This window comes from Urocampus carinirostris, chromosome 12 (assembly GCF_059441175.1).
Source record: "Urocampus carinirostris isolate Australia breed hairy pipefish chromosome 12, RoL_Ucar_1.0, whole genome shotgun sequence".
In the NCBI taxonomy this organism is placed as follows: Eukaryota; Metazoa; Chordata; class Actinopteri; order Syngnathiformes; family Syngnathidae; genus Urocampus; species Urocampus carinirostris.
Genome location: NC_142360.1, coordinates 27338799 through 27361662, shown reverse-complemented (window position 1 = coordinate 27361662; position 22864 = coordinate 27338799). Strand labels below are relative to the sequence as shown.

General features: G+C 39.7%; 1 protein-coding gene across 1 annotated transcript in view; it reads left to right on the top strand.

The window, feature by feature from the left end:
* The window catches only part of LOC148355387 (3',5'-cyclic-AMP phosphodiesterase 4C-like), a 135270-nt gene extending 117309 nt beyond the window's left edge, over nucleotides 1-17961 (top strand). Inside the window, exons 10-17 of the mRNA XM_088349031.1 lie at nucleotides 1542-1714; nucleotides 1793-1891; nucleotides 7413-7577; nucleotides 7655-7754; nucleotides 8799-8953; nucleotides 10771-10893; nucleotides 11062-11244; nucleotides 12627-17961. Of these exons, the coding sequence (XP_088205157.1) occupies nucleotides 1542-1714; nucleotides 1793-1891; nucleotides 7413-7577; nucleotides 7655-7754; nucleotides 8799-8953; nucleotides 10771-10893; nucleotides 11062-11244; nucleotides 12627-13118 (1490 nt within the window). The 3' untranslated portion in view covers nucleotides 13119-17961. The remainder of the gene's footprint in view (nucleotides 1-1541; nucleotides 1715-1792; nucleotides 1892-7412; nucleotides 7578-7654; nucleotides 7755-8798; nucleotides 8954-10770; nucleotides 10894-11061; nucleotides 11245-12626) is intronic.
* The last annotated feature ends 4903 nt before the right edge of the window (nucleotides 17962-22864 follow it).

The window sequence follows — 22864 nt, the reverse complement described above, 5'->3', positions numbered from 1 at the left end:
GAATGAGAGCACTGAGTTTAAATAGTAGGAGAGCCAATCAGGCAACGAGCAGGAGCTGGCGCCAAATGAGCGGCAATGGGCAATTGTGCTAAAGTACTTGAATTTGCTCATGAAAAGAGCAGCTTGATGATAAATTGTGTTCCCCTAAGTCATGCAAGTTCAACAGCCCTACTCTAAATAGCAAAACTGTCCACAATGCGGACTCATAGTGGCCCGTCTCGTGTATTTATTCTTCACCCTGCAGAAGAAGGCAGGTTGCTAACACAAACTGAGCATCAGAAATAAATCTGGATTGGATTCAATTTATGGTTTTGCATTGCATGCTATGAAGACAGCGGGCATTAGGCTATTTCCTCCTCTACGAAAGGAGGAGCGGTGACAGACAGCATTCTCGAACAACTTGTGTGGCGTTGTCATAGCAACAGGGTGCAATATTATTAGAGGGCACATTCCCTCAATAGAAAGAATCAGACTACATCGGCCATGCTGTAGGGATGGCGGCTGCTCCGGATAAGGAGCTGGCTGTCCCCCTCGCCGAGCTTTGAGATGGGTTGCCTTCATGTCCAGCCTGTTTTTAGTCGGAGATGACCACCATGGTGTCTTCTCTGAGGAAAAGAAAGCACTATGAGGGAGGTAAGCGGGGCCACCGAGCTCTTTCTGTCACGCCGGGGTTATTGTTGAGCTATTATATGTACACGCAAGGGTGACGGCTCTCTTCAAAATACTGCACAGCTAACCTGGATGTAATGTAAAGCCTGTCGTTAAATTGGCACGTGGAATATTTTGATGGATGAGGAGAAATACAATGAGTCACTTTGAACAGGCACGTGCCTCTCGGGACACCATCTTTGTGTCAACACGTCCTGATCCGATCGTCATGCTGATACATTGTTTCAATATTTCTGCATAAAGGGGTATACAAGTTTTAAGGTGGGCTCCGGAGTTTATGGGGTTTGTAAAAATTATTTCTCTTAAGTATGTTTTAACAATGCCCAACTGAGTTCAAAGAGCATTTTTTCCCACCCCACCTATCTGCTTTTATCTTACTTTTACCCTTAGTAAAGAATGAATTACGCTTGAGGAAAGGTGGGAGGGGAGGAGAGTGATTCCACGCGCATTGCTTAAGATTTTCTTCTAGTCTAGGTGAAAGTAAGAAAAGGACTGTTTCAAATACAATCCAAATGCCGACCAAAACCCCCCAAAAAATAAAAAAGGAATAGTATATCCAAGCACATTTAAGAATTTCACATACTTGCACGTGCAACAAAAAAGCCCTGACAGAAACTACCTTGTAATTATTGCCTATCTTAATAATGTTTTTTATTTTCCCACTTTTATTGTGTAACCCTTTGAGACTTCTTGTGATTAAGGGCTATACAAATAAACATGACTTGACTTGACTTTATGTTTATCCTACTCTTCCACGTTTAGTCCATTGTAAACAATGTTTTTCAGTTGTTTTTTCCAGAATAAGCGGAACCTACTCAGTGTCATACGGCATGCAATATGTTTTAAACTCTGTTTGAACTCTGTTTTCTTAGAAAAACAGCATGATGTGGAGATCCTGTCTCCGCCGCCTAAGGAGAAGGAGAAGAAGAAGAGGCCCATGTCACAGATCAGCGGTGTAAAAAAAGTCACACAGAGCCCTAGCCTCGCATCTACCTGCATTCCTCGTTTTGGAGTCAACACCCCACAGGAGAACCTGCTGGCCAGCGTGCGTCTACCAACACAAAAGACACATATGAAAATGGTGGAAAACCGACATTAAACGAGACATTTGTCACTTCTTCAGGAAATTGAGGACCTTAACCGGTGGGGTCTGGATGTATTCAAGATAGCAGAACATTCTGGAAACCGCCCTTTGACCGTCATCATGTTCGCCATATTTCAGGTAGGAACATCTGTTAAGATAAAAATGTGATCTACACAAATGCACTGGTACCTCTACATACAAGCTTAATTTGTTCCATAATCGAATTGTTGTTGAAGGATAAAACTTTTTCGAAATTAAGTGATTAATAACAAATTAGTTAGGGTCTGACATGCCTCCTACCGCCAGAGGGCCCCAACCGGGGTTTGAACTGGGCACAGGTGTGTCCAATTATCACACACCTCTTCCAAATTATCCAGAACCGTTTTAAAGGACATTTTGAACATTACCGAGGTCGGGTCATTTTGAGTTCTTCTGTGATTACAATCCACCACCACACCAGAGTTTGTGGTTTTTTTCCTGGTTTTATTTGTTACTTTGCTCATTGCAGCTTCCGTTTCCAGTTTTTGTCTTTGTTTGGACATGCCATTTGTGTCGTGGCTACTTGTTCAGTTGCTACTTTGGTCCTAGTTTTTGTTATTAAATGCAACCCTTTGTTTTTATTGCACCCCAGCTTCCAGTTCCTGCCTCTCTAACATGGGCACATCATCTACCACCAAACCTTAACACAAATGGCCTGTTTCCGATCTCCCAAAAGTATCAAAGTGAACCCAAATAGCTTCAAAACACATCCTACTGATCACTAAAAAATATTGAAATATTATTTAAACATAGAAACTACAGTAATAAGATAAATAAGAAGATATTAACGGGATAAAATGTGAGTTAATTATGAGAGAGTCGCCGTAACAAAGGTATTCAGTGGTGCAAAGGTGCAGAAGTAGTGACGGCGCACGACCTTTGATAATACATAACCACTTACTGTACACTTAAAATGAACTTCCTGTAGCTTTAAACGAACATGAAAACACTTTTTTTGACAATTTTTTAGTACTGTCTCAGTTTTGGTTCATCACTCTCTTATCTCCTTTTAGCTGGACTAGCAACTCTTGGTTTCGGGATTGATCAGAAAAAGCTGTTTCCATAACTAGTTAACACCTTTTACTAAACAAATAAAACAATGATCAAGATTAATAATTGCTGAATTAATTAATCAAATGTGTTTACCGGTATATCAACCAGCATTTTGTTTGTATATAGAGTAACTCAACTCTCTGAATTGGTTTTCTAGAAACCCAAAAAAGAGCATGTTTGGCTTCTTCTGCACGTTTACATGGGCTTACAAAGCCCGACTTTTAGCAATATTCTGATCTTAAACCTAATTTTGTCTGGATGTAAACAAAGCCAATGTCGTGTAAGTGCAGTCTTTGGGGGTGACCTGCATATGTCACTGCTGCCAGTAGGTGTCGTGGCATCTCCATAATTTAAGCTTCTTTCAATACAGTACATGTGCCAAAACCAGTGTTGGGACATGTACTGTTAAAAGGTTATTAGTTATAGTTACTGACTACATCCCCCAAAATATAACTGAGTTAGTAACTGAGTTACTCTATGGTAAAAGTAACTAGTTATCAGGGAAGGTAACTATTTCCGTTACTTTTAAAATAAGTTGTTCTATATCAAATAATTTGAAATTTTCTGAGCAGTATTCCAGTCATTTGATTAAAGCTCAGACAGCTAGTTACATTATACACCCTTGTGATAATTATTGCACCTTACCAGCAACATATTTTTCTTAGACTGAATGTGCAACAAAAATAAACAATATAATAAAGGAACATTCAGCAGTAAACAATATAAATCGAGTTGAGTAAATTAAATCTAGCTCCCTCTCAACCTGAGACAACTGGTCAAGTAGACAAAGCCTACTGTACTTCAAGTATTTCGCTGACACCGAAAGTCAATGGTAAAAATATCCAATCTCTCTCTCTATGAGATGATATGGACTTAATAACATAAGAACTATGTTATGCAAAATGCCACATTGTTATTGAGCATGCGTAGTGTGTCCCCTAATGTTTGCAATTGTATGTTATGGTTTACTTGCAAGTAACACAAAAGTAAACACCTATCCACGCCAACGCATCTTTTCTCAATGTTTTTAAAGTAACGCCCCACTTTTGACCGTCAGTAACCGTAACGGGGTTGTAACAGCGGAAAAAAATAATGGGTTGGATGACCCTGTTACTGAAATAACGCTGTTACGTAATGCTTCCCAAAATACATATTTGGGTGTGTTTTTTCTTGATCAAAGATATAGTACTACTGTATGAGTTGAAGTGTCAGCTTAAAATTATTTCTTTGTAATTTCCAGTTAAAGTTTTGGGTAAAACTAGCATGCAGGGGGATTAAAATGTGTGGAATAAAACACTGAAACATTCATCCCAACTATTTACTTTTTGGTCAATGTCCTCCACTAGCTAAATGTTTAGGGGCTCACCAACCCTTTTGAAACTGAGAACTACCAGATAAGCTATATGAAGTTAAATTACCATATTTCCCGGACCATATGGCGGACCTTAAAACCTCAAATTGGCCTGAAATTTGAAAGTTCACCTTGTAACATTTTTTGCCTCATATACCACCGGAGAATAAGAATGGAATTGCTTACCGAATTTGTACGTCTATTTCAAGTATAGTACCGTAATTGTGCAATGATTAATCGATAATCGCAAAACATTGTATGCAGACGGAATGGAAAACCGGGTCGCATGGGTTAGAATACCCTCAATTAACCAGTTTGATACAGCTGACACATGAAAAGGAATTCAATTATATTTCATTATTATACAATTTTTACAGGGGCAGCACGGTGGGGCAGTGGTTAGCGTGTGTGCAGCACAGTTCTGAGGTTGTGAGATCAAACCTTCCTGTGCGTAGTTTGCATGTTCTCCCTGTGCTTGTGTGGGTTTCCTCCTCCCACATTCAAAAAACATGCGTGTCTGGTGAATTGGCCGGTCCAAATTGTCCCTAGGTGTGAATGAACGAGCGAGTTGTCTGTCTGCCCTGCGACTGGCTGGCAACCAGTTCAGGGTGTCCCCTGCCCACTGCCTGAAGATGGCTGGGCTGGGCTCCAGCACCCCCGCAACCCTATTGAGGATAAGCGGTGCAGATAATGGATGGATGGACAATTTTTACTGTGCCACAAGCTAATGTTAGACAATGAAAAGATATAAATAAACGCAAAGTCCAATTTATCCTCCAAAATACCCTCCCTTGTCATGCTTTTTTGCGATTATATCTTTCAGGACGACTTTCTCTTTTTTCTCTTTTCTCCATTATGTCACATTTTTTTCTGGCACTGTAAAAATAGTGTGATATTGAGATCAAATCTTATGCCTTTTGTATGTCATGTGCATCGCAAGTGATTTGTTGGTTAGGTTACAGCACTCTCAGCGGCGCAGCCCGGGTTCGATTTAACATTATCCCAGAGATCCTGGTGCAAAAATTGCAGCATCCGGGCCTCTCCACATACATCTGTCGGTGGATAAAGGAGTTCCTAACAAATTCTCCACAAGTCACAAGTTGTCACAGGTCAAGCTGAGAAATCAATGCTCACCCGCTATCACTATCAGCATGTGCTCTCCACAAGTCTCCCCTTATCTTCACTCCCTACACATCTTGCTGCATCCCGACCCATCTCTCATACAGCATCACCAAGTTCGCTGATGACACCACCGTGGTCGGACTCATCTCAGGAGGAGACGAGTCGGGCTACAGGGATTATGTCGAAAGACTAAACGCCGTGGTGTTTAGTGTACAACCTTCCACTGAACAACACAAAATTAAAGGAAATATATCTGGACTTCAGGGAGAGCACAGCAGAACTAGCTCCGCTACACATCTACGGGGACACTGTGGAAAGGGTCTACTCCACCTGTTTCCTGGGCCAACACCGCAACGGTGATAAAGAAGGCCCAACAGTGACTTCTTGAGAGTTGTCATAAGGAACAACCTGAAGGATAAGCTGCTGGTAAAATTCTACACCGTCACCATAGTCAAGTCACATTGTCAAGTCAAGTCACATTTATTTATATAGCCCTTAATCACGAAAATGTCTCAAAGGACTGCACAGGATTACAATTACACAATTACCTGATCTTAAACCAACATGCGGGCAAGGAACAACTCAAAACCTCAGCGTGAGGAAAAAGAGAAACCTTGAGAAAGGACCTCACAAGTGGTAATCCCCCTTCCAGGATGACCAGGGCGAATCACAATTAGCATTACTATACACAAGCATAGTAAACACTAGATAACATGTTGAAAATTTGTCCGGAAAGTGCATGACAGCAGCGACGCCCCCAGCCTGTAAACTAGTCCAGAAAGTCTATGACGGCCACGACGCAGTTTCCCATCTCTGCCAGCTGGTCAATGCTAGCGTTCACATGCTTCAGGTCAAACGCTGGTCCGCAGATTCATCTCCAAATCGTCCTTCTCCTTCGTATCACCACCAGGCAGGCAGTCGGAAAAAGACAGGACAATACAGAATATGAAGGGACACGAGAACATCCTAGGGTAATGCATCACAGCATTGTACGCAAGATGCTCTTCAGCGGACAGGAAAGCCCTGCAGAGGATTATAATCATGGCCCAAAAGATCTCTGTCTACTCCCTGCACAGCCTGGAGGACAATGCCAGCTCTTGCTACCTAAGCAGAGCTAAACATCTTTTCGAACTGCTACCATCAGGCCGACGGTTCAGATCCCTCAAGACTTGAAAAAAACAGACTGAGGGATAGCTTCTTCCCCAAAGCTATCAACACACTAAACCACAGTCATCAAACATAGTTTTAAAGTGCAGTGTCTCTGTTCTAAGTGCGATACCCCGATATTTGTGTGCAGTGTCCCGGTCAAGTACAATATTCTGGGTTGTGTGCACTTTTTACTTTAGATGCTCTTGACTTGATCCTAAAACAGTTGTGCAGAATAACATTTTTATTGCAGATAAGTTATTTAATTTGTTTATTTTGTACTGTTAAAGGTTTTACAGTGTGCTGTTCACTTATTAAACCTGACTTAATTTGCATAACCTTTTGCAATGAAAGATTTTCAGTTTTCACGTTGACTGTTATAGTTTTAAGTGCAATATTCCGGTTCAAGTGCAATATCCGGGTTGTGTATGTTTCATATTTCAGATATAGTAAATACTTATACTGTATAACATACATAGTTCTTATGTTATTAAGTCCATATCATCTCATAGAGAGAGGGATTGTGATCAAAATACTAATACTGTATTAGAGGTGAACACGTTAGACCTCTTTTCTATTGATAAGTTTTTTTATTGTATATTCTATCACTTAATCGGAGTGCAACCGTAGTCTTGTTGTAGAAATATAATGATAATAAAGGTGGTACGGATTCCCTTTGCATACAATGTTTTGTGATTTTGGTCAGCGACATTTTCAGACTGATGAATCATTGCACTCAAGATGTACAACAGTTATAACCTTATAAATAAGGGTGTTCTTGCTAGTTTTAATTCCATGTGCCTTATAGTCCAGTGTGCCTTGAATTTGAAAAATATACGTCAACAAACAAGTTTTGGGGGATGCTCCTTATAATCCAATGCACCTTAAAGTCCAGAAAATACGGTGTTTGTCCACATAACCTAGTATAATCTTTTTGAAACATGGCAGGAGCGAGATCTTCTGAAAACATTCAGGATCCCCATCAACACTTTCATCACCTTCATGATGACCTTAGAGGACCATTACCGCGCCGATGTAGCCTATCACAATAACATCCACGCAGCTGACGTTGTGCAGTCCACACACGTGCTCTTGTCTACACCGGCTCTGGAGGTCAGACCCTCAGCGATATGACAAATGCTTGTCAGTTTGTCATTTCCGATACTATGCGTTTGCTCGTATCTTCACAGGCTGTTTTCACGGATTTGGAGATCATGGCCGTTTTGTTCGCCAGTGCCATTCACGATGTTGACCACCCGGGTGTCACAAACCAGTTTCTAATAAACACAAGTAGGTCTGGTGCTCGATTTTTCTAAATATTACTCATGTCAAGTCAAGTCATGTTTATTTGTATAGACCTTAATCACAATGCGATTCAATTTCATGTTTCTCATCAAGTAGATCATATTTTGCTGCTACAAAAACTTCACTCAACAAAATGTCGATACATCTGACCCGCACAGTTTCATTGTACAGATATACATAAATTGTTGTATTGAGTTGGAGTATTGAAGTACTAATAATATACTAAATAGTTATAGCAATGTATAGTATTATACAGTAGTGCAAATAGTGTAAGAGGAGCAGCTAACCAGATGTGCAAAATGGGCAGTCAGGTAAACAAGTCACTATACAATAACAATAACACTCGAGTACGATGTGCAAAGATGTGCAAAGGAGTGGCTAGGTATAAAAGAACTGCCAGTAGTGCAAAAAAAAACTGATGTACAGATTAGCAGATGTGTAGGCTTACTATGTGTGTGATTGACCATTTAACAGTCTAATGGCCAGGTATTTTCAGCTGTGATCGTGTTTGGCGGCGTGGCTGTTTCTTTGTTGTAAGCTCCTGGGTATCTTGGCTGCTTACTGCATGCTTTTGGTCGTCCGGCCTCTCGTTTTTTCCGCCGATCGGTCCCGGTTAGTCCATTTTAGCAGCCATCCAACCTGCTGTGTCCTGGCTGGTGTAGCCCCTGTTAGCTCTCTGTGTGTTATCTTTGCCAGTCAGCCCCATTTTGGCTGCTCGCCATTTGTTGTATCATTGCTGCACCCACCAGTGACACAACTCCTTGGCATTCTCAACAAAAACGACCAAAACCTGGCTTAAAACACTTGTAGCTTTTTTGACTAATTAACACGTGAACTAATATGGTGATTGGCCTGCTAGGGTGCTGGTGTTATTCATGTGATATCCCAGCTCAGGAATTTAAAGACGAGCCAGTCTGTCATTGAAATGCATTATCTCTGAAAAATATTGAAACATACCAATGACATATATATATATAGAATTTAGAATTTGGACATCCCTTTAAGCAGCTTCTACCTTTTCCTTCACAGGTTCTGAGTTGGCGTTAATGTACAATGATGCTTCAGTGCTAGAGAACCATCACCTTGCTGTGGGCTTCAAACTGCTCCAAGGGGACAACTGTGACATCTTCCAGAACCTCAGCAAAAAACAGCGAGATTCCCTACGCAAAATGGTGATCGACATGGTAAAGAGTCTGATTTTTTTCTCTTTTTAAAATAATTTTAGAGCATATTATGTGACGCTTAAAACAATGTAAAAAAATGAAGCGCAATACTATTCAATCAATATCTCGGTTTAAGGGACAATTATGTATTATTTAGTGCGTCCCATTTCAAAAAAAAAATTAAGGAACAATATTGAATTGAATAATAAACAAAAACCATCATTTAATTGTGGACTTTTTAAAAGTACAGTAATTCCTTGTTTTTCGAGGGTTGAGTTCCAAAAAGGACTTACATAGTCAAAACGCGCACAGTAGAAACATTTATCAAATACTCTATTAAAAAATAAAACCAAAGAACAAACCCTATTCACAGCCTCAAGCATTTGTTCCACAAATAAAAGAACTGTACGGTTTGAGACCAGGTGGAAACATTTGTTGGATTTGAGAGGGATGGGTGCCACTAGGCTGTACTTGCCCAAGACACACCACAGTAATATGCTGCCCCTACAACCCTTTTGCTTAAGGGATCCAACCAACCAAGCAACTTTAGAAATATTTCTTAAAAAGCTTTTGTACTGTCAAAATCTAATTTTACAAATCATCTTGCTACTATAGGGCAGCACGGCGGCGCAGTGGTTAGCGCTTGTGCGGCACAGTTCATGTCATGGGAACCTGTTGTGGGTTCAAATCCAGCTCCAGACTTCCTGTGCGGAGTTTGTATGTTCTCCCCGTGCTTGCGTGGGTTTCCTCCGGGCACTCCGGTTTCCTCCCACGTTCCAAAAACATGCATTTCAGGTGAATTGGCCGGTCCAAATTGTCCCTAGGTGTGAATGAGCGAATGAGTTGTCTGTCCCTGTGTGCCCTGCGATTGGCTGGCAACCAGTTCAGGGTGTCCCCTGCCCACTGCCCGGAGATGGCTGGGATGGGCTCCAGCCCCCCCGCGACCCTGATGAGGATAAGCGGTACGGCTGATGAGATGAGATGAGATCTTGCTACTATACTCTTCTACTATGGCAGTGATCAGGAACCATTTTGACCCAAACAGCTAAATTGGCAAAATACCATGACAAGACAATATTCAACAAATCCGCCAAACCCCTTAGCTAATTTTTTAGCGCATTTTGTTTCACTGTGTGAAATAAGAATAATGTGTCCTATATAAACAAATATACCACTTTAAACTTGTTTCGCTTCCAGAGTTACTTTCGATCATTGAGGCTCATTTTGACCTCTTTTTCGTAAATACGTGTTGTATATTACTCTGTGTACTTGGCTGGCGCTTTTAGGAGTTTACAGTTTTTTCAGTGGGTTTTTATAGAAGTGAACAGACATTATTTAATGTGCTTCCATCTGGATTATGTTTCTGTGACACATTAACTGTAAACGGTAGTAAAAACTGTTAGGGTTAGGGTTTAAAACCAATTTTAGGGTTCTGAAATGAAATTGGAGCTAGAATTCAGGTTTGGAACTAAGGTATTGGTTGCTTTATTCTTTTATTTGTTTTGGAAAAATTGGAAAATTGACTTTGAAAGTTTTTAAAAAGTGCTTGAATTTGGACATTTAATAGGTGTACGAACCCTGTCTAATGGTCAAATATTACACGGTATCACTTTAAGGGTTTGAATTAATGTAGGAAGATGTAAAAATGTATATTTTCACGTATATTTATTTCTTATAACGAAAAAAATGAGAAGCTCCCACTGTAGACCATATTTCCCAGCATGCATCATTTAGCAAGTTGCCCATTATCAAATAAAAAGAATATTAAAAATTCCTTATCTGCTTTGATTAAATGGATGGCTACAATGACAACATACCACCTCTGATCTTTTGTTCAGGTGCTAGCTACAGATATGTCCAAACACATGAACTTCTTGGCAGACATGAAAACAATGGTAGAGACCAAGAAAGTGACCAGCTTGGGAGTTCTGCTTCTTGACAACTATTCTGACCGGATCCAGGTTAGAGCGCCATTAACTGACGGAAAGAAATGAATTGTGTTTTTGTCAAGGTTTTTTTTTATTTGTCAATGACGTTTACGTAAAATATTTAGGTTTATGTAAACATAACTTCATTTAAAACTGGTTTTGTCTTATGTCCTAAGAACTGTTATTCGGTTTGTCCCCAAGGTTCTACAGAACATGGTTCATTGTGCCGACCTGAGCAACCCAACCAAGCCCCTCGAGCTTTATCGTCAGTGGACGGACCGTATCATGGTAGAATTCTTTACACAGGGAGACAGGGAACGCGATAAAGGCATGGAGATCAGCCCCATGTGTGACAAACACAATGCCTCCATAGAGAAGAGCCAGGTAACAGATCTGCCATCTGTCTTTGTTGGTGGTGGTTCTATTCCAAGTACTTGCAATTTAAGAAAACTTGAATAATAATTTCAGTAATTTGTGGACTATGAGCCGCCCCTGACTATAAGCTGCGCCTAATCCATTTTTAAACGTAAAAATATATTGTACATACACAAGTCGCACCTGACTATAAGCCGCATGTGCATAAGGGAAACACTTAGGCCATCTGCTGTCTGCCTTCAAGAATCAGTTCCAATTCCAGTCACCTCCTTTTGTGACCTCTGAAAGCTATTTTTTTTACCTTTTACATCGCTCCACTTCTTTCTGCTGACGTCCCTGGTGGCCATTTGGAAAAATGCACACATTAGCCACATCCCTGTAAATGAGGCAGGGTTCAAGTTTTGTGACAAAGGTTAAAGCCTGGAAATTACAGTAAATCTGTTTTATATCATATGTCAATTTTGAGGGTGGGCTTATTTTTTGTTAAAAATTAAAAATGTCAATGCTTCAAATATGTGGGGTTTGAAAAAATGTGATATCCTTTGAATATTATTGATTAATTATTATGACAAATTTATATTTTTCCCTTTACTAACTCACAAGGAGATATTTTTTAAATAAAAATAAGGAAAAATAGTAATCTGCTGGAGAGTGTTCCCCAAAATATGCTTCAGTGTGTTTGGCAGGAGCTTTGCATAATTAACATATGTGAAATCGTTCACATGCTTTTGAGTTTCTCATTTAGATCTCAAAGAATAAATACCGTATTTTCCGCACTATAAGACGCACATAAAATCTGATTTTTATTTTTAAAAGCTGACTATGCGCCTTATAATCCGGTGCGCCTTATATATGGATCAATATTGAATTGCAAGGTCTCGCAACTAAGAGAAGCAGCCACCGACTCCATTTTTCGCGTAGAAGAAGTAGTGCGCTGTGCATACTGGGAAATATTAAACAACGATTCTCTTTTATTTGTGCGTTTGTATAAAGACCCTGAAATGGCTCCTTTTAAGAGACACCCTTACAACGCAGAGTTTAAACTCAAGGCGATCAGGCACGCAGTAGAACACGGAAATAGAGCAGCAGCAAAAGAGTTTAACATTAATGAATCGATGGTGCGGAAGTGGAGGAAGCATGAGGATGAGCTGTTTACGTTTTACAGTTATTATGTTATTGCTTTATTGTTTTTGTTTTGCACTTGTTATTGGTTTTGCACATTACGAATGTCAACGTTTAATTTACCATAACAGTATCAGACGTTTTTTTGCGTGTTGACTAAATGGAGGAAAACCAAATATTTCAATGTCGTTCCTACAGATTTTGCATCGGATGTCATCTTTTTTGTGTTGTTGTGGATGCTGACAATTTGGCATTTCCTCCTATTGTAGGTGGGCTTCATTGACTACATCGTCCACCCTTTGTGGGAGACGTGGGCAGACCTGGTGCATCCTGACGCTCAGGACATCCTAGACACCCTGGAGGACAACCGGGAGTGGTACCAGAGCATGATCCCACGCAGCCCCTCGCCTTCCAGTCCCAACGAGCCGCACGCCGATCTCCGATTGGGAGCCGTCCTTGGAGGGCCTCACCCTTTGGCGGGGGTCAGCGGGGACAAGTTCCAGTTCGAACTGACGCTGGAGGAAGAAGAGGAGGATGAGGAGCTGGAGTCCGACGCGGAGAGTCCGCTTGAGGATGAACCTCCGGCGGGGACGGAACGGCAAGAGGACTCGTCCTCGCCCTCGACGTCCCCGGACCCTCGAAATAGGTATCGCCCTCCGTCCCGGCCCACCAGTCTGACGCTGCGGAGCCCCCATCCTCACAGGACCTCGCCGAGTCAGGAGGACAATGACAGTGGCCCCTGCCTGCACGAAGGCACATAACAACCAGCACAACCTGCCTTGCTCGAAAGACGGACCGTGGCACTGAGAAAAGGCAGGGCGGGCCCTTACCTACCAATAAAGTCTGTAGAATCACCACAGTCCCTTTACACTGGAGACAGCCTCTCTGTAGACAGAGGGATGACCCCCCTCTTTTTCATGTCATATTTATACTCTTTTGGGTCTTAAGAGTTTCCCACCCTGCTTTGGGAACATGGCTCGGCACCGGGAAAAGGAGTGACTCCTCTGACAATAGGTAAAAGAAATGTCTTCCTCTAAAACTGTAACTTCTGGACGTGAGTCGCATTGGTTTGACAGGGTTTCGGAAATTATTTTGCACCATTTTAAAACCATTGCCGTATTTTCCGCACTAGATTTTAGGGCACTACCCCTAACACCCCATCCTAAATAGTCTTTTGTCATATATTTTTCTTCATAAGGCGCACAAAATCGAGACTACTTAAATTGTGTGTATTCGTCTATAACTGCTGGACTCTTTACACTTACGGATATATATCAATGCTAAGACTCATCAGTCAATAAGTTTCACTGACCAAAATCGCAAACGGGAATCCAACCCAAGTAGAGGCGGTGAGAGTGCTGACACTTTACCACTAAACCAGGGATTCTCAATATTTTTGTCACAATCGTGTTGAATGTTTTTCTCATAGGGTCACTCCACTTAGTGTCTACAAATTCTACTCAATTCTTATTCTCTGTGCTATATGGAGTGTGTGGAGGCTAAATGTAGACAAAATACTCTGCCAATGAGAACGCTACGGCTCCCTGGTGTAGTGGATGTGGATTGCACTATATGGCCGGTCTTACGATTTGAGAATCACTGCAGTAGACCACCAGTGGTACCGGTAACATATGAAAAGGCATTACAGCTTATCACATTATCTGACTATTTTTACTGGCGGTGCCAGAAACACTGATTGCATAGTTCATTCTGATAGGTTAATCAGTCCCTCCACCTCTTCACCTGTGTTTCAATAATGTTGCAGTTTAATATGTATACGTATATAAAAGAGTTTGTATGGTGTTTTGCTGAAAGACCTTCTCCATCCTCAACCTTTGTTGGTGAAGAAGTAGAGACTGCACTGGACAAATCAGAGTTTCTGGCACAGTGATCAAAAATAGTGTGATAATGAGATCAGCTCAAATGCCTTATCAGATGTCACTAGTGGTAAAGTGCTGCCACAACTCGGTTTCAATTCCTTATTGCATTTAATGTTTTGTTATTTTTGTCAGCGATGTTTATCAATTCAATCATTGCACAAATACAGTAAACCGTGAAATGTCGAATGCTAACACATAGATTTGCCGTATGCAATAGCAATCGTATCCACTGTATTCATCCGTGTGTAAGGCGCGCTTTCAAATTTCTGGCCAAATTGGGGTTTCATATAGCCTTCCAGTACCGAAAATACGGTAATCTGATGTCATTTTTACTGCGATGTTTGAACTGTAGAAGAAAAGCGATTGAGCGAAACCTCAGGGGATGAAGAGAAACACAAACTGAATGTAGCATGGATGCTGTGCATACCCCAAAGTCATTCCCTCTTTAAACTTACCTCGAAGCTACGCATACTGGAACTGGGATTAGCTAAACCAGTTCAAAAACCCTTTAAATTAGCCACCCACAGCAATCAAATGACATTTTTTATATGCCCTTCCAAGAGTTTAAGTTTCCAATTTTATTTTTTAAGCTCTTAACAATTCACTTGGACAGCGGCTCTCAGATAATGAAAGATACATAACTATTTATGTCGATTATCACAATATTAATATGATTGTGATATTTGATCTGCTCCTGAAAAATGGCTTTTTTTAATTGTTGAATGGAAGCTCTTTTTTCACAAGGTAAAATAAGCAGAACTTAGCTAATTGTCACTTATTTATGTTTCATTTTTTTATCCTCATCATTATTATTAATTTGCTTTTTATTAGCAACACCCCCTGGTACTGTTCTTATGTTTTAAGATTGCATATTGAACATATGTATACTGAGAGGAAAGTATTGTAATTCACTATTCTTTTATACACTGTCATTATCAGCCCCCATATATTCAGCGCCTTGCAAAAGTATTGCCCCCACCCAGGAACTTTTCGACATTGCCAGATTTTAGTCTTCAAACTTATAGGTAAAAACTCTAAATATTTTCTAAGATTTAACATGTAAGACACAATCGTGAAAAGAAACCAAATTGATTCAACATTTCATATTGTGCTAACAAATAAAAAATAGGTAGTTGCAAAAATATTGTCCCCTTTTGGGTTAATACTTTGCTCATTATGCTGCAATCAAAGCCACAAGTCTTTTTGCGTATGTCTCTATAGGTTTTGCCCATGTTGAAACGGACTTTTTGCCCATTCTTCCTTACAAAACAGCTTAAGTTTGTTTGTGCACAACATTTTCCATGTTTTTTCAGAAATTCTTTCATATAAGGATTGAGGTCTGTAGTTTGGCTTGACCAGTCTAACACCTTTATAATGTTAGTTTTAAACCATTCCCTTTTAGATTTTACTTTATGTTTAGGGTGGTTGTCCTGTTGGAAGGTGAACCTGCGCCGTAACCTCAGGTCTCTTGGAGACTCCAAATGATTTTCTGCCAGAATCGCCCTGTATTTGGTTCCATCCATCTTCCCATCAACTCAAACAATCGTTTCCATCCCTGCTGAAGAAAAGCAATCCCAGAGCATGATGCTGCCACCACCGTGTTTGACAGTGGGGATGGTGTTTTCAAGGGGGTGTGCGGTGTTACTCTTTTGCCAAAAGGTTAAATTTTGATCTAATCTGACCAGAGCACCTTGTTCCACGTGTTATTTGTGTCTCCTACGTTGCATACTGCAAACGCCCAACGGGCCTTTTTATGGGATTCTTTCATAAAGGGCTTTCTTCTTGCCACTCCTTCATAGAGGGAAGATTTATGCTAATAGATTTACGACTAATAGTTGTCTTAGGCACAAGTAGTCCCACCTCAGCTGTGTACGCCTGCAGGTCGTCCAATGCTATCACGGGGCTCTTGGATGCTTCACTGATTAGTTTGTTCCTTGTTTGGGCCGAAGATCTAGAGGGACATCCAGGTCTTGTTAGGTTTGCTCTAGTTTTATACTCTCTCTGTTTTGATGATATTACTCACACAGAGCTCTGGGAGAGTGTAAATGTTGCAAAATCGTCTTGTATTTCATTCCTGCTTGGAACTTTTCCACGACTATGACCTGACTGGTGTCTTCTTTGGTCTTCATAATGCTGTCTTTTCACCACTGTCCCCTCACAGAGCAGGCGTATTTAAGCTGAGACCTAATGAACTCTGATGCACTCTGTCATTGTTGGTCATTTAGGTCGTCATTGGATCATTCAGAAGTCATCAGGGAAGTCAGTTGGCTGGGCTGAGAGAACAGGGGGCAATTCTTTACAACACCTGTTTTATAGTTTTTCTTTTGTAGTAAATATTATATAAAATGCTGAAATAATTTTGTTTTACTTCACAGTTGTGTCTCACATGTTAATTGTTAGAAAATATTTTCAGTATTTTAGCTTTAAGTTTGAGGCCTGTATTAGAGTAATATGACAAAAAGTTCTTGGTCAGTGCAATACTTTTGCTAGGAACAGTACATATACACACATGAGATATAAAATATAAAAACCAATGTTGTAGCACTTCACACTTAAACTTAAGAAGACACCTGTAATCCAAGTGAATGTATAAGGTGGCCTCATTTTAACATTTTCGAGTTCTATTTAGTGTCCGTTTTCCATGGCTGATCTTGATATGGTTGAAACAGCATTATATTCGTTATGAGATCAGGGTGCCTCCAGACCGCAGTAGCACTTTAGCTTTTTGTGTGGCTAAACTCTTCGAATGTGTTCATAAGGACTACGCCCACTTAACCCTCGTGACATGCCTTTTGTGACACAATTCATGTCTGTGTACATTTTTGGGACGTGAAGTTGAAGTCTGATAACCATTTCTGAAAATGTTTTGTTTTTTTCATTGATTTGTTGAAATATTATAACGTACACGTGTGCATTCCACGAGGGTTAAAGAGTTGAAAAGTGCTTGATTGCCAAAAGTGTGCCATTAGTGTTAACGAAAAAACACACAGCATCACATCTGCCAGCCAACAACGGAACATTTCTATACCCAAGATCCGGCACGTCAAACTCAGTTTGGCTCGGGGGCCGGGTCAAGACTTTCTGTTATCAGTAAAGGAAATGTCCATTGAAAAACTGAAGCTGAGAAAATACTTCACAATATTGTCTTTAACATAAAAGCAGACTAAACGGCAGCTCTTTCACGCCTTTACTGACGTCTAACGGCGGGAAGAAGCATTTGGTTTGCATTTATGAAAACAATCATAACTTTGGCTGGGAATGAACTAGAGCAGGGGTCTCCAAGCTTTTTGAAAATGAGAGCTACTTTTTGTGACTATTAGCACAAAAGGCACCCACTTTCATATGCATTTCGAAAATAGCAACTTATGTTATTTCTACTGTATCTTGTTCCTATCGTCTTTATGAATCACACATTTCTTAATCACCAGGGTGTTCAGGGGCTCCGCTTCTGGTGGCGTGTCTTGGGCAAGTACAACCTGGCGTATCCCTCTCCAGTTTGCTTCCTTGCATAGAACACATAGTACTGGTTTCCATGGTTACAAGGCACAGGGGATGCCTCTTGATTCTACTCAGATACAGCACCTTCATCATCTGGTCACTGTTGTTTTGCGATGCAAAGCGTCATCCAATGCTGAGATCCGAAATAATGAGTATCACAATCATAAAAATGGTTGTTGTTTTTTTTAACACTGCTAGCCAAGCTATAGTTCTTAGGGCCAAAGAAATAATACAGAACAACCCATTTAAATTGTAACAGAAAATAAAAATTTCGGGTAATTTTTTGTTTGTTTATTTAACTCCGAACCATTGACATACCTTTTGAAAGAGATACCCGTAGCTAAGACAAAAATGATCTCAAAAAGGAAAACGAGTTATTTGATATGTTATTACAAAGTCAATCATTGGAAGCAGGGTTTAAATAGCCTCAGTCAACCACTAAAAAAAAATCATTTTACTAGAAAATCACAATGATCCAGCATTGGTAGGCTATTATTTCAGAACATGCCCGCGGGCAGCTCAGCTGTCCTCGGGTCGCATCACGTTGGAGACCCCTGAGCTAAATCATCCAATGGTCGGGATACGGGCCGCGGGCCGTATCTTTCACATGGCTGCTCGGGAACTTAAACGCTCGATTGTATTCATTGACTTTACAGTGATAGTTTTTATCGATGCCAACGATTCAGAACGGATGCTTCCTTTTTTATTCTGGGAAGCAGAACTTTGCCTTATTCATTTACAAACACTCTCAAAAATGTGTTCTTCTCCACGTGTGTGTACTAAATGTGCGTTGCAGGAAGTCCGTCAGTAGTTAAGCACGTCCTTGTCGACAATAGTCTCCAATTTGTGTCAGTTTTTGATCAGATTTAATAGGAGTAATGGGACTTCGGTCATCCGACCGGAAACTTAAAGAACCAACGTGCTGTTTTTGACATACTGAAAACCAAATTCACTTTCTATATCAGGGATGTTCCATACTTATGAGTTTTTAGACAAATATGGATACTAGATATTAATACCACACATTGAAATCGAAATGAAAGAAATACCCTCAAATCAACGTATTACTATTCCTCTTATTTTAATTATTTAGTCGATAAGGTCATTGGGATATCTGCATCGATATGAACTCGAATGAACTCAAAAACAATGGCGGGCCAATCCCGTCATATGTGGAAATAAATAAATACCGAAAAACACACGCCATCTAAATAAATGGACACTGAAATATATGACATAAATGCAATGTACTCGTACATTTATGCATTCCTTTATTTATTTATCTCGTATTTATTTAGTTGTGTATTTGGTCACAACAGACGTTCATCAAATTAAGGGGCAGGTCAGCTGATTCGTTCATTAATGATCAACCAATAGGCCCACAGTAACTCAAAAACACTACAAAATACTGAAATAAATGACTTAATTCGTGAAAAAATATATGACATAATCCAAAACACCTTACACAATACAAGGTAAAAAAACCTGAAATAAATGAATAACCAAATACATGACAAACTACACGATGATACAAGACAAAATACTGAACTAATAGAATAACAAAATGCGCCAATAAATAAATATATTGCATTTCTGTCATCAATTTGGTTTTACGTCTTATTTACAGGGTTCATACAGGGGCATGAAACCGCTTACATTTTCATGTTATGTTTCAAGGATTAATAAGTGCTTGAATTTTAAATGAAGTGCTTTTAAATGCTTGAAATTGTTGCCATGTTTCTCAAGAAATCTGCAAAGAAATAACGCTGACTCTGCTCTCTGGTGGCTTAGCTTTGCCATTGCAATTGTTCTGCCCTGGTGATAAACAGTAGCTGGCATTAGTTTGTAAGGCATTGTCCTAGGAATCGTCTTTCCCCCCTACGGGACATGCCCAAGAGTATATGTGCATACTACACCTAAACAGGGCTCTATGAAATGTGTATATAAATGCAAGGATTACCTACGGAAATTGATCGTGTGCCATGCAGAAATTTAAGGTAACGTTTTCCAGAGGTAAATTGTGATGGGAAGAACTTCCTGCAACTCAATGACAAACAGGGTTGGGTAGGGTTACTTTAACTTGATTACTTTCAATTACTTTTGGATGACTCCAATACCAAATATGCTAATAAAAGGCAAAATAAACTAAATATGAATAAAATTACTGAATTTTGTGCAGGCTTGGCGAGTAACACATGGAACGGCAAAAAATGATGTTGGCATTGTTTCTGTCGCATCTGATGATAGTTTTGCCGGAGATCAAAGAGATCAAAGCGAGGAGAGAAAGCTTACCACGTGTTGTGAGTCATCATTGTATTCATATTTAGTTTTTTTTGTCTTTTATTAGCATATTTGGTATTGGAGTCATCCAAAAATAATTGAAAGTAATCCAGTTAAAGTAACCCTACCTAACCCTGATGACAAATATATTCGAGATTTACTGACAATCTAAAGATCAAACGCACACGCAAAACTAAAAATGGCATACGTAAATCGCAGATCAATTTGTGGCCCTGCAAAATATTTCATTCAAAATGCATATTATCTTTTCATGGTACTAGTGAATTTAGAAAATTGGTTTTAAAAGTACTTGAAAATTGCCATGAAAAACATGCAACCTGTATTCATGTGTTATTTTATTCATATGGCATATATTAAGTGTTATTTATCTATTTGTACTTTTTTTTTACATACGGCAGAATTATTTTTCCGTCAGGGCTGCAACTCATGATTATTTGAATAATTGATGAATCGGCAGATTATTCTTTCAATGATTCGATAAATTGGATTTTTAGAAAAACACATTTTTTTAATTTCTTCCTATCTTCAAATATTGAAGTTTGGACGGATAGACAAAAAGCCCACAATGCAACAGACTGTTCTAAAAGATAAAAAAGTGTTTGACAAATAACTTAACAATAAACCAAGATACATAAAAATGTATGCTATTTACCGGCAAATGTGTAAGATACTTTTTATCTGCTACCTTATCATAAGATCATATTCACTTATACAAAAAAGTAGCATTAAATCAAATTTTATATGTAGCAAAATTGTATCCGCCAAAAAATATCAAAAATGTGACCCTACTTTTCAAATTGTTATCACCAAATTTGTTTTTGGGCGTTGAATATTCGAATATGATAAACATTCCCAATGTGCAAATAATATGCTTAGAAATCCGCCCTTAATGTTGTGTTAAACATGTCATCATTATTTTTTATTTTTTATTTCTGCAGCACCTTCTGTTCCCTTCGTAGTGTTTTTTTCATGCCAATTGTGTTTGTAATGATACAATGTTCAATAAGAAATGAGTTTTTTCAGGCAAATGCAAGATACAAAATGGTCTCGAGGCGCCCTCTACCGGACCAAAGTGGTACTCCAACCTTAAACTTCACAAGGAGATTTAATGCACTTGTTGGCATTGATTTAACGTGGCGCTTAAATCACGCAACACGACAGATCGAAGAGGTAATTCGTTGCCAACATTTATAATAATCAATTCGTTGTTGCAGCCCTAATGTCTTTAATGGAGTTAAATAGAAAAAAATGAGGTGAAAGGTCAGCAAGTTGCAAACAGCATGTTGGTTCTTCATATAAAAACACTCGTGCCAAAAAAGTGTTCACTTGTTGTGTTAAGCTCCTGTTGCCTTCACGTCAGTCTCGTTGCTCTGCCTCTTTGTCGTAAGAACCTCCTCAATGCAATTTATTTGATTTTGTTCATGTCTGTAGAGGGAAAGTACTGTAGAAAAACAAAGATGGGGGTGAGGGTGATCATTTACTTGTCTAATGAGCCTCAAGATCAAATCTACAAATCTGTGTCACTTTCTGTCATTGTGTCCCGTTAAGCCAAATGATTTTCTCATATTTTGTGGGGGAAATGCTAATAAATACCTTGGAAAATAAGGTCACTGTTTGGAATTTTCTTGTTTTACTCCAAAGTGTGCGTAGCGTATTTACGAGGTCAATTAACCCTCGTAACTATTGAAGGATTTTATACATTTTACTATAAAGGATTTTATACGATTAAATACAAGTTATATTTATCGAGTGCAATGAAGATTTTCACTGAATGGGCTACAGGTCACGCTCATCCGAATGCGGAATGTTTTCTTTAGTTCTGTTGATAACAGAACTCTGACAAAGAACGGCAGGTATTGTTTGGAGAAGTTGTTTTGATAAGCGCTCTGCTGTTATGAGTTTTTCAGACATCGGTACGCTCTTTTCCGAGATGGTGGGGCCACGTGGGGGCTTTCATTGGCACGCCCATGGGAGGAGCCAGCACACCAGTTTGCGGAAAAAACGTGGGCAGAGGAAGAAAGGCAGAAGATCGAGAGAGGAGGCTTGACGGAGACCGGAGCGACACTAATTCGGCTAATTCGATGGAGTTCACTTAGTTAAATACTTTAAGAAATTAAATCTGCCCCTGTGTGGAAATGCCGGTCACTTGTCCATATTTTCCCATCAAGAAACGAGCGCGCATTGTTAGGAGAATGTAGGTTGTGTTTGGTTAATGGAGTCAGATAACTAATTCGAACAATTTGGTAAACAGTACTAATTAATTAATAATAATAATTATTTCCTAACATTATCCTGTAAAATTCACCTGAAATCCCAATTCAAGGAGTTGACAAAGTCAATTGAATGCTGTTCTTCGTTTGAATAATATGGATGAAATAATCACTGCAAGTGCTACTAACATTGAGTAAAATAAGTTGGAGCACAGAAATAGAAAGTTTAATTCTCGCCTGAATTTCTCTTTGCAATCACATGCCTGTTAAAGAGTTGAGCATGGGCATCTTACCTGGAAAACAGCTGGGACAATAGCTTGAAACCCTACCTGACCCAGGTCAGAGATGATTGGTTTGGTTGGTTGATCCCCTAAACCATTAGGCTTGTAGGGGCACCATTTCCTGTGGTGTGTCTTGTGCAATTACAGCCTGGTGGCGTTCATCCATCTCCAAACCTACATACGTTTCCACTCGGTCTCGAATCAGGGACCTTTCGCGTGTCAGGCGAATGTGCTAACGACTACAATCTGAAAAACTATCGTATTTTAAACATTCTAAATGGAAGGTTTAGGCATTTCCAAGAGTAGCCATTTGACGACCAGTTCACAGCCTTAAAAT